Here is a 13061-nt window from a genome sequence, read left to right as displayed (position 1 = left end):
ACTATTGAATGAAATTACAACAAGAAACTATCTCTTCAACCAAATGACTTTAAATAAATAGGTCTAATATAAGAATGCTAGGTTTAATAATGAAATTGACACATCAACTTATACCTAAGCAGTGGTTTTTATTATTCAAATGACTTGTACATCATTTGTTACATTTCTAAAATGTCCGGAAGTCATGTGGAAAACAATATAACCACTGATTCTAATTAAAGAAATCAGACTTTTCAAATAGCCATGCCAGAGCCAGTCATTCAGTATCTTAATGTTACAATGAACGAAACAGAGTAAAAAAAGGAGTGCTTCAAACTGGTACTGAATTAGGTTTTTGTTTTATACTATTTAACATTATAGTAATAATGCGTGTAGTCAGGTAGAAAAGTTGAGAATATAAAGCAGAGGAACTTTACTTTCATGATTCAGGTAGCCAATGATAAATAACATGGAGTCGCACTTTATAGCTTCACACAACAATATTTTGCATCTTGTTTAGTGATGATTTTTTGATGAGTGACATATTTTCCACTTTCATGTATGAAACTGTTTAAAATTATCATTAAGAGTAGAGAAAGTATGTAGATACACCTAAAAAAGGGTGCACATTTGAATTAAAATCTGGTAACTTTGCGTAAATAAATGTCATTGTTCATTTGTATCAACCTTTCATTATTTTTAAAATGTTTTCTTAGTAAGTTTAGTATGAGTTTAATTATAGAATAGTAAAATATTGCCATGCCAAACCAATAAAATGAGAAATACATAAATATGGTAAATATAAACATAAGTCATTTTTCTGATGGCTGTTTTATTTCAAATACTTTGATTTACATACATTCAACACAATCACAACATTTTGGCACATTATATGATGTACAGTAAAATATACAGAAATATCACTAACAGTATATTCATTTCATAACATTTCATCCTGCAAAAAATATGATGCTTAGGTTGTCTTACAATTAGGTATTTTTCAAGTCTTTAAAATATTAATATTATATCAAATTTAAAAAATGGCATATTTATATAATTCGCCATTATATCTTTGAAATGATGCACAAAGTGTGTTGAAAATTATTTGTGAAACTGAATTATTGAGAGCCAATACCATAAAAAGGAAATATAAATCAATCTATGGATTTACTTTTAACCGCAGAAAAAACTATTTTAGCTACTTCATCTATTGGTAACAAAAGGCTCATAAAATTTAAAGTAATAAATCAAAAATCAATGGATGTACTTACCTCCCATAACACCATATGTCAGCATAAGGATGTCCACATTTGGTGACAGGGTACTTAAAATAAATGCCACACACCCTAAAATACTGCCAGCAATACACACACTACGGCATCCGTACTTATTGGTCAATGCACTCACAACAGGACCTGCAAGAAAATTACAAAGTGGCAGCAATCTACAGATTTTTCAGCAGATCAACAAACTTGCATGGGTCAAAGTAAATTGAATTTCATATACAGGGGATAGCTCCAAATAATATCCCCAAAAAATCTCACATTCAATTAAAAAGGCAGCATACACTCCTATCTTCACCATCTGATTATCATGTGTATATTTAGGGCGTAGCAGGAGCAAGAAAGCAAAACAAGGAACCATTAGCTGCTATCCCTTATCAGCGATATGAATAGATTACCATGGTTTACATCAAACTCAAAATATTAGTTTGTAATACATATTTACAATATCTGGCCAATTTTGTGAAAAATATCCATGACAAGTACATTAATTCTCCAGGCTGAAATTCCTTTTTTCCAGATTATATTTTTCTATTCAGATGTTTGAACAGGTAGGATGGTTCGCAAATTATCATTGAAAATATGAAATTGCTTAATAAATTTGAAAACAACATTTAATAAGAATAATATAATTGCCCATATGTTTTTTTAGGTTTGTGAACACTAGAAACATAGCTTTCCTTTTGAATTTCATAAAACATGAAATTTCATATTCAGATTGAAATTGACAAGCTAATTAACAAACTAACACTCACAGTGCAACTACTACTAAAACATTTTAAAAATTTGGCCGATCCTAAATCTTGAATCATATCCCACTATTACTAAAAATTATTGTTTTGTCCAATGAAAATATGCAAACTGTGAATGCACTATTTTTAATAGCCCCTCCTTTCTGCATCAGAAAAGCAAGACTGTAGTGTTTTCATCAGCAAGAATTGAACCTGGATTCTCCCTGTGGTATTGGCTAATTTACTCTGTCCCCATTGATAAAACATAAAATCAAGGAAGAGGGTATGCTCTGCACATAATTCAATTGTCACACTAACCTGCACTTAGGTACATGCCAGACAGAAGAGATCCAACCCAAGCCGTCTTCCCCTTTCCCTCACCAAAGTAGATGACAAACTCCCCAAGGAAGACACCAAAGGTGTAAGCGATGCCGTCAACCACCATGTTGCAGAGGAAGGAGGCAAACACAATGACCCATCCATATCCCCCGTCCGGCGGGGGTGGGAGCATGAGGGGCGGATACCCTTCATCGCCTGAAAAGAATTATGAAACAATGAACATATGAGAATGAGTATGCATAGCCCTGAAAAATGCCATCAATGGACATGCAACAGAGAGTTACAGTGAGTTTTCAGTTTTCTTATAGCCGAAGAGGATCACTTGTAAGCTCCTTTTGCAATCTCCTTACAACTTTCCTAAATCTGCAAATTTCTTGGGTGAGAAATTTTTTAGCATATGTTTAGTTGGTAATTATGCATGCTACTTTTGGAAACTTCTGGTTTCTCTGTGAATTTGAACCCATTGGGCTGTTTAAACTAGGAAATGTTTTCACAAGAATCTTTTGGCTAAGCATTGGTGCCAAAAAAAGTGACCTCAGCATGAAGCCACAATTATGACCAAGTACTGCAAATTTAAAAATAATTATCACTTAGTACCACCAGGGTGATAACTTTTTTCATCATTAAACATTCCAACAAATTCATCGAATTATTATTTTTTCCATAGGCTGACAAACTAACATTTTATTATGAAAACTTTGAAAATTTGACCAAATTTTTCTTGCCATTTTGATAGTGTACATAGAAATTTATTAACTAAGACACACAATTGGCAAACTTGAACAATCATTTTTTAAACCTAAGAGAGAATGCTTTCAAGAACAAATTTTCCAGTCTGAACTAGCAAATATCCATAAAAGTGAAATCATAAATAATAAGGAGCATGCCAAATTTTGTGTAATTCTAGTGTAAAATTTTTTGTTTCGAAATAAAAATTTCTATTAAAAGTAGTCTACCGATCAAGGCAAGTTTTTGATGGATCCAATACATAAGCACTGCTACATGAGATAATATGATAAATGTTCTGGACCATTTGCATTTTATTGCAGATAAAGAGTATTAGTAAAAGCCACAAATGATGAAGGGACACCCTCTGGATATGAGATGTGGCAAAATACAGATTAGGTGGGATTCTAGAGAGAGACACTAGAAAGTGCGACTTTGACATTGACACATTCTCATTGCATGGCCAAAATTGAGACTTCAAAATAATGTCCCATTTGCAGGGATGCAATTTCTACACAAAAATCGAGGGCAGACTGGAGCAAAAAACGTTGTTTATTCAATTACTCTTCTCTCACTAGACTGCTGTCAAAGTTTAAGCTACATCCATTTCATGGTTTCATTTTCATATTCGATGGAAGTAACAATCTTTTTTTTAATTAAGAAAAATGGAAAAAAATTAGTTTTGTTCCATGACGAAACACTTCTGTCTATATTTTATTATACAATAGTTAGAAAAAGACCATTTGGTCGGTTGGTATCTAGAGTTGATAAAAATAAGTAATCCAAATACGATAGGAAATAATAAAATAAAAATATTCAACGAGACATAAACAACATACTCTCGCAAAAAAATCATCAATTTTTTCACAGCCTAGTCATAAATGTCCCAAAGTTACTTGGGAAGGGCTCTAGGATACTTTTGGGTAGAACATTCCAATATTTTATCCCACAATTAAAAAATGAATTTTTCCTGAATTAGAACAATGCCTTTGTGCCTGTATCTTATAACTATGGTTTTTCCTCCCCTTAGGAGCTTTTCCAACCTTTCTGAAATGTCTTACCATTAAGATTCCCCAATGTAAGATTGGCATACTACGAGGGTCATCCGGAAAGTAGTACCCGTTCGTGAAATAAAGACACAAAAGTAAATATTAACAAACATAAAAAATTTTATTTGAAAGAGGATACTTTAAACTACTTCTCAACATAATCTCCAAGCAAATTAAGGCATTTGTCATAACGTGTGACAAGTTTCTGTATTCCTGCTGCATAGTCCTTCGCCGCCAGCTCATTGAGATACGCGAGGGACCCATCTTGCACAAATTTTTGCATAATGCAGATGGTGTTTAACAATTTCATGAACAATTGTTCGAGAAACATTGGGAAAATGCTCACAGATGTCATCAATTGTGACGCGCCGATCGTTCCTCACGAATTCGTCAACTGAGCTCACCAGTTGGTCTGTAATGACAGACGGTCTCCCCGAACGCTCATCGTCGTGTGTGTTCCCCCTCCCCATGTTGAAGTTGCGACACCACCGCCGAACAGACGACTCGTCCATTACATTGTCTCCATACACCTCCTTTAATTGGCGATGAATATCACATGGGCGAACGTTTCTTGCATTGAGGAATTTAATCACTGCCCTCACTTCACAACTGGCGGCGTTCTCAATTTTTTTAAACATTGTAAACAATCACAGAAACAACACAGGCAATGCTAGCGTCACGCAACTTGGCTCGGAGAAGGCAGACAAGCCACTGAAGCTATCTGACCTCGTCCAGCGGCTACTCGCGTCGTCAGCACTTCATGCGGCACGAACGGGTACTACTTTCCGGATGACCCTCGTATATGCGCTTCAGGAGTACTTCATTCCTCCTTGATTCGAGCCCAGCCCATTTTTTAAATAACTTTTCAGTAACCTTAGCCTTCCTTAAATCTAAATTCCTTAGCCATGTCTTAAATCTTGCGGCTAGTTGCTTAACTGTTTTAAAATATCTGACCAATCTAAAAGGCTGTGCACCTAAATAGAACAACACCGAGTTGGATGAAGTTCATGGTACATCTGCTCCTGTATCTGCGGCTGTTTACATTTGGGTCAATGAGTTTGAACGTGGCCGTATATTCACCAATGATGAACATCGTTCGGGACGTCCAGTGGAAGTGACTTCATCCGAAATAATTGACACAATCCACGATGTGATCTTGAGTGATTGACGAATCAAAGTTTGCAAAATACAGAAATCCAAATGCATATAACAAGGAACAGTGTTTTTAATCTCGCACGCAACATTGGGCGTGGAAAAATCTCGGCAAGATGGGTGACGCGTCTCCTCTCAGTAAAGAATTAACACAACCGTGTGGTCGATTATACTTGTTTGGCGTTTTTCTGTCGCCATTCTGACGAGTTTCTGCGTCGATGCATAACTGTGGACGAAACATGGATACACTACCACACTCCAGAGACAAAGGAACGGTCGAAAACAGTGTGTTTTTAAAGGCTATCCAGCTCCGAAGAAGGTGAAATCGGCCTACAAAAGGTTTTTTGGAATACACGCGGAATCAAATACGCAAAAAGTGTACGCAAAAAAGGACGAAAGATAAATGGAGAGTATTATGCGCCGTTATTGCACTGGTTGATCAATAAAAAAGTCCTCATTTGGCAGAGAAAAAAATCTCTTCTATCAAGACTATGCATCTGCGCAGTTTTGATGGCGCAAATTATGGAATTCAAGCTCGAATTATTACAACATCCACCGTATTCACCAGATTTGGCCCCTGGTGAATTTTTCTTATTTCCAAACTTGAAAAAAATGGGTTGGTCGAAAAACTGATTCACGTCAAACGAGGAGGTCATCGCCAATACAGATGCCTATTTTTAAGAACTTCCTAAAATCCTACATTTTTGACGGCTGGGGAGAGGTTGGAGAACCGCTGGGAAAAGTTCATCGAGCAAAAAGGATATTACATTGAAAAATAAAAAAAAATCCACCCAAAATAATTTGCTTTTCTATTTTCTCCTAGAGGACTTAAAGAACGACCCATGCATGAACATGGGAATACAACAATAACTTCTTTCTTCCACTGGAATGCTAATGCTATTCTGCTACTGGAATGCTAAAAATGGAATCCTTGATCTTAGAGGTATTCCAAAACATGTTTTCAGCCAATAACCACAGGAACATTTGTACCAGGGCTTCAATGTCCTGTTATGATACCTCGCTTCATTTGATTTTTAAAAATATCTAAAATGAAACAATAGTACCAAGTACATGTACCATATACCATGTATTTGTAGATATTTTCTAATGCGTAACATTCACTGGGTTGATTTAACCAACCAGAACCACATATTCCGTTTATTGACAAAAGTTTGAGGTTCACACCAATGGGATTGGTATGGAGGATTGGGAGTGACCTAAAGATCATTGTTATGGCATATGAAAAAGAATATAATTCAGAACGCGATAACAAGGATATATGCAATTATCACCGAGTAGGATGCACCCTCATTTTTATTCCTCTATAAACACATGGCGGTAATCACTGCAGATATCTTCTTTTGTTTCAACAACATCGATGCATGCTCTGAATAATATAGCTGGTATGTACAGGCTGCGGCAACATAAAAAACCATAAACACAGTAATCAACCCGGTCGGTTTGGTAGGTGGTGGTAGAGTTCATCACCCAGTCATAAAACCGACGGCGTGTGAAGTAGTAGTAGTTTTTAGGGGAGACGACCGACAGCTAAGGTCATTTGCGCCATAGGGGATGGACAGGAAAGGATGAAGGGTGGAGAGAAACCCGGCGTCGGCATTAGCCTACTCTTTACGAAAGGCGCCAAGGGGTCCGCAGCTTAACGTCCCATCCGACGGACGCCGTACTCACTCAAAGTGCCCTCCACAAAGCACCTCAAGTAGGGATCGAGATACCTCTGAAAAATATTACGGCGTGTGAAATTCGCACATTAAGGTAGAGGGGCCAGTTCCTACCCCTGTGCCGGTTATGGTTTCTCAGGAAGACCTGGTACCCAAAAAAAAATCGCATGGCTTGGGCGGAGCGGCGGCAATATAATTTAATTTTTTCAAACTCAAAACGCTTTCAAAAAAGGATGTTATGTTGCCGCACCTAGTAGGACAAAATATGATGAACTTCCGAAAAGATACAGCCAATATTCATCACTTGTTCATCTTTATTTTATTGCCTCGTGGTAATTTCCCATGGAAGATTCCTTCTAGAACTGGCACACTCAGCAGCCATTGTTGTCAAGCAAATTAAATCCAAATCGACTATATCCTGGAGTACTTGCAACCAGCAGGTCATCTGGCTCCTTGGGGAAAGTTACCCGCAAGACTTAGTGGAACACACCCGTCCGCCGAGGAAAAAAAATAATTGACCTAAATACGCCCCGCAAATTATCGCGAAATGGACCATTCACGAGCAAAACAACGTCCACAGCGCGAAGGACCGGATTCATCGCAATCACCCGAGGAGGCAGAGCCTACGAATTCTCTGGAGGCTCTCTGTGATTTGCGCAGGGCACGCCACTTGACTTCAGCGGACGGGCGTTAGATTAACCCGAATGAGCTGACGCAGGGGGCTGAACGCTTCGTTGGAGGGACTAGAATTTCACGGTACTCGGGATCCCATCAGGAAATTGAACCATAGACCCGGGCCGGTGTAGAGGGTAAAATTCCACAAATCGCGGTTCCTTCATCGACGGTTTCTGATTGTGAGTACAAGCATGAGAACAGAGCCATAAGACGATGCCTAAACGATCAATGTGGTTTATCCGTCCCTACAATCACAAAAAATAAGTTTTAATGATTATTTAAATGCCACGATAAAAATATTTAATATTTACTTGCGCTAAACAGATTTTTTTAAATAATACCAATTAAAGTTAGTATTTGTATGAGAATTAGAATGATCAGTTTGCATGCATGGAACCTTAAATCCACTTAAGTTTCAATTAACTCGGAAATATCCCGATAACATATGTACATCTTTCATTCTACATGTGAATTTATTTCACAAAATTCGTTTTTTTGACATGGCTTCCTTCCTTATGGTCTGCCTTCATAAAGTAAGTTTACAGTTTATACAAAATTTTAAAGAATGCAATAAAATTTGCCATAGTTTCACGTAAGCTTGTATGACGCATGTAGGCAAGAATAAAGGGTATTATAAACATGCATAACAAGGAGGTGAAGAAAGAGGAACAATTTAGCGGTAATCGATTGAAAACTACAAAAATATCTTGATTCCAATACGGACCACGGAAGACTGAAGTTATTTTGTAAAAACTAATAATTTGAAGAAAGCTCAAGGGCAAATAATTACAAAGCGAGCAGATCGGTGTTTGTAAATCAATCACGATTACTGCGAGCACAATACAAAATTTATATGCTCCCCATGAATACTAAACATGTTTCGTGCACCGAACCAGATTTCTACCACTAAATTTGATCTTCAATGATCATATTCAACGAGTAACTCATATGCGGAATGAGAAAATGGACCAGCATTTTTTTACAATAGTCTATTTTTCCAACTTCACAAATATTTCCATTTCATTAATTTATATTTCGCTACTTCACGTACGGAGTTTCATCCCTTTTTTATAGCGACTCCTCCCGAATGGCATCATTATGGTCTTCATCAAGATTCTAGAGGCCACTGCAGGACAAAATTAAAACGAGGGTTAATCCAGTCGAGTCTCGTTTCTGCAAGTCGTTGCTCGTAAACTGCTTCAAAGTTCGGAAGATTTCCGACTGCTTCAATAAAATGCCAATCCTTCGGAAAATATATCGCTTAGCTTCCCCAGAAACACATTCGCTGAAGAGAAGGCGGATCTCTAAACCGTCCCCATTTCAACCCCTCCCTCCCACACTTCCGCCGCTCTCCATGGCAACAACAACGAGCATGGCTAATAACCTCGACTGCTCACTCTCGCTAAATGAAAGTGAGAATAGATGACGTGTGGGAGGCAGGAGGAAGGGGGAGGTGAAGAAGAGGGAAGGGGGAGGTGAAGAAGAGGGAAGGGGAATGTGGAGGGAGGGAGAGAGAGCGAGATATTGCGTGCGGCGGATTGCCCGTTCCACAATCGGGAGTGGCGCCACCTGTCTTGGCGCTTCGCGGCGAGGGAGAGGTCGACGCCACCTACTCAATGATTGGAAAGGTTATGGTCGCGGAGGGGTACGGTGTCGGAGAGAGAGAAGGGGAGGGAAGGATCGATCCAAGCGAGGTGAGAGAAAGTCGCAAAGTTTTCATTCAGACTCATATTTAAGGGGATTAAAAGGCGAGGTGGCCCTCCAAGGGGGGGAGGGTTGAAAGATTTGCGGATCCGGTCATGATAAAAAAATTACATATAAGGACCCGGTGAGAGAACAAACGAAGATACTTCCGAGCTGCCATCTCTCGGGAACCCAAATTTCCGTCTGCATCCATGGACGGATTAAAGGGGATAAAAAGAGAAATTATGACGCCCCTCCCACCCCTCTGCCACAATAGCTGTACATTTAAATAACATTTCCTGTAACCGACACATTAGCGGTGTTGAACTAATAAATAACACGAGCTTTTTAGTTTATCAAATATGGTTTTACTCCCTCATTTTCCATTTATTTGACACCGTAAAAAACAGACGAGAGTAGATAATTTCTCTCTGATACCAAAAGGCAACCGAAATATAATATATTTTGTAAGGTTAGCGTAATAATATCCCTTTCTTTAAAATTTTTCACTCTTTCCCGTCAGCCGACCACGCTAAATCCTCATTTCATATGCTTAATTTTCACACGGTGCCGACTCGTATTCTGGATTCCCACTCTCGACTTTGCCCCGATTATTGCGCCGAGTATACCTTCCCCCACACTTTTATTCCAAGTATTTTAAATATCTAGTGCGTGAATTGTCACTAATTACGTCGCGAGAGACAGATCGACCGAAGTCGTGGGGTTATAGTTTTTGTTCGGGCATGGGCCTGCAAACACGATGACCAGCGGCATATACGAACTGATCTAAAAACTAACAGGAGACATCGTTTCTATTGGGAACTCCCAATTCCATGTAACTTTCCCGATTTGCACATTTCAATTCCCTATTTTAAAAAAATTGCTTTTTTACAGCATTTTCTTCCTAAATTTTCACAGAAAATTATCGATTTTCGAATTTTGTCCGCTTCTTCTGACTGAGTGATCGCTATGCATTACCTAAATTACCTCTTTCTCATTAAATACCACTGACTAGAAAGTTTCAACTGCTTTAATTATCCATGAATTACCCCTCTCCTTCTGAGATGTATCTGATCAGTCCGTGTTTGTCTGTATCACACACTTTTAGTTGGTCATCAAGTGGATACTTGTCTTAAAGGACGCCTCGAAAAGAATGTGGCAGGGTCATTTTTTATCTCTCTTATTCGGTTCGTCGTTTGGTTATGCAATACCCATTTATTTACCAATTCCAGAATTGAAACCAAAAACGAAACCTTGAACTAGTCTTCTTTTAGGTTTCTTTCTAAATTAAAGGTACCAGACTGGAGAGGAGGCCGCGGAGTTTCACTATTGGCGTCCAAATAGTAACCAACTAAATTTTTGGTTTATGATTCCCATTATAAGACTTGGAAGTCACTTGGAAATAAACTTTGACACTCCTACCGTATATTATTTACGTTGGGTTCGGCTGGAAACATTAATATTCGTAAATCAACATGAGACGACTAGGCATTATGTTTTCCATGGTTTTTAAGAGGAGATAAGTTTAGGTATAAGTGAATTAGGATTTCACAGAATATATTTATCTAGAATAATTTATATTTTGATTGAATAAATAATGCCATTGTCCAAAGGTTCAGTATGTTTTTCCTGCCATAAAATCGAGTACTACGAGCTTGTAAAATCAATGGTGCCTAGAAGTATCAACAGATGAAAGAAATTGCTTCTTTTTGCTAATGGATTTAAGAATAAACGCCATTTTTTAGACATTTTCCCCGGATACCAGATGTTGCTCCAAAATTTTACGATAGAATTTTTCGTGCTCATGGTTTTTCCATGCTATATGGCACTATTGAAGTTTGGAAATGCTCGTTAAATTTATATCACCTAGCTATAGTATAAGTTATGAAAACTTAATATTTGTTCAGTTTAAAGAAATAAATTTACAATAACTCCCTATCTCTTGAATGCTGTAGAATTAAGGTTTCAACCAGATACTGAGTAGTTATAAAAGAATCAACAGTAATTAAGATGGAATTATTAGAAGTCTTGATCACAAGATTCAAAAATTAATAGGCAGAATTTAATCATTTACGATATGTGGTGTCTGAAAACTACTTCTGATAAGTTACCTGCACAAATTATACGCCCGTATGCCTTTTGCATAGTCGCAGGTATCACAGGATTATGGAAAATCCTCGTTCGCGGAAAATCAATACAGTAAAATCCCTTTCTAGGACTAGTCTCGTGATGGTTACTCCCATTCTTGATAAAACAGCAGCTTCTGGGAATCACTTGAAAAATTTTGTTATCTCAAACGCAAAAAATAAATTTTTATTGGATACAAAACCTAAACCGGGTCCTTAAAATCCCATCTTTGTTAGAACTTCGGTGTTTTGTTGAGTGCTAGTCGAAAAAAATTAAGTTGGCCTTTTAAACTAATAGCCAATGCAATGAGCCCGAGAATGGTGAGTGGGAATCGAAAATGTTAGGTTTGGATTAGCATAAATGAATAAGTAGAATTTAATCATTTACGATAAGTGGTATAATAAATGTTCTCCTCCTACCATCAACTTTGGTAGTCCGAGTCTTTACTGATATGTACTCTGATGAACGGCGCCCCAAAATTCCGGCGTCCGAAGTAGCGCGGAATTCCAACCGTGAAAAGGAAAGTTTTACATCTGCAACGCGGTTAGAAGGGCTGAATGAATATCTAAGAGGCTTAATTAGGAAGGAGAAGTATTCGACCCCGCGGAAAACTCTTGTTCGAATTAAACGATCGGGTGCTAGGCTTACCCGAGGAGCGATCAATAGATACCATGACAGGCATAAGGACATTCTTAGAATACTTGTATTTTCCTAATTGAATTTGAGTAGGCCATATTAAAATATTTCCAAGTACCTTTTGGAGTGAACGATTTACTCTTCCCATAAATATGAACTATTACGTAACATTATAAGGGTAGCAGCATCTGGAGATGACGAGACTGGGCACTCAATTCCTTGTGCTTGTCGCAAGTATGCGACATGGTTCTCCCTTCCTGGCTCCTCCGAATACCCACCCCAAGCAATCAACGACGCAGTGTTGCAGGTGTGCAGCATGGTATTCCCTCCCTGGTTTTCCCCAAAACTCCCACGTGACCAACGACAATGTTCCTAAATTGGATATAAAAGCCCTGATCGCGGGGCGAAAAGCAGTCAGTTGGTTATCTGGCGGTGACCGGTAGGGCACGAAGCTTCGGCAGTGTTGCGCTAGTCGCGACAGCGTGTCCTATTTCTGACTCAACTTCGGACGAGGGCTCTGCCTAGGTTATGCTTGTCGTGACCGCGTCCGCCCTGCCATACTCCCTTCCTCCCCGACGGACGAGGGCTCTGCCTAGGTTATGCTTGTCGTGACCGCGTCCGCCCTGCCATACTCCCTTCCTTCCGAGTGGACGAGGGCTCTGCCTAGGTTATGCTTGTCGTGACCGCGTCCGCCCTGCCATACTCCCTTCCCGACGGACGCGCGTTGGTGTACTGAGGGTCTAGCCATCCATAAGTTGCGTATATCTTTGTAAATGGTGCATTTTAACTGTATTTTGTATAATAAACGATTGTTTGGGTAAGACTCGGTGTAGTAATTCTGACTTTCCCCGATACCCTTTGTGTCGCACCATAAGGAATGCCCCTTGCGACATGCTTTATATCAGTGACAGGATGAAGCGCTAAACAGTTGGTAATTAACGTCCCGTGTCATTTTTAGAGATGTTGGGAGTGAGGCAATATTACTAAAATTAGGGAATTAAA

General features: G+C 38.6%; 1 protein-coding gene across 2 annotated transcripts in view; it reads right to left on the bottom strand.

Moving 5' to 3' along the window:
* LOC139700068 (uncharacterized) overlaps nt 1-13061 on the bottom strand; it is a 309488-nt gene that overhangs the window by 25705 nt on the left and 270722 nt on the right. For both annotated transcript variants that reach the window (XM_071598552.1, XM_071598550.1), the window contains exons 3-4: nt 2312-2527; nt 1251-1394 (exon numbers count right to left, since the gene is read on the bottom strand). In XM_071598552.1, the coding sequence (XP_071454653.1) occupies nt 1251-1394; nt 2312-2504 (337 nt within the window). In that variant the 5' untranslated portion in view covers nt 2505-2527. The remainder of the gene's footprint in view (nt 1-1250; nt 1395-2311; nt 2528-13061) is intronic.

Source organism: Hetaerina americana, unplaced genomic scaffold, assembly GCF_022747635.1.
Source record: "Hetaerina americana unplaced genomic scaffold, ioHetAmer1.1.p SCAF_10, whole genome shotgun sequence".
Lineage (NCBI taxonomy): Eukaryota > Metazoa > Arthropoda > Insecta > Odonata > Calopterygidae > Hetaerina > Hetaerina americana.
Note: the sequence above shows the minus strand (reverse complement) of the source record. Positions and strands in the feature narration are given on the sequence as shown.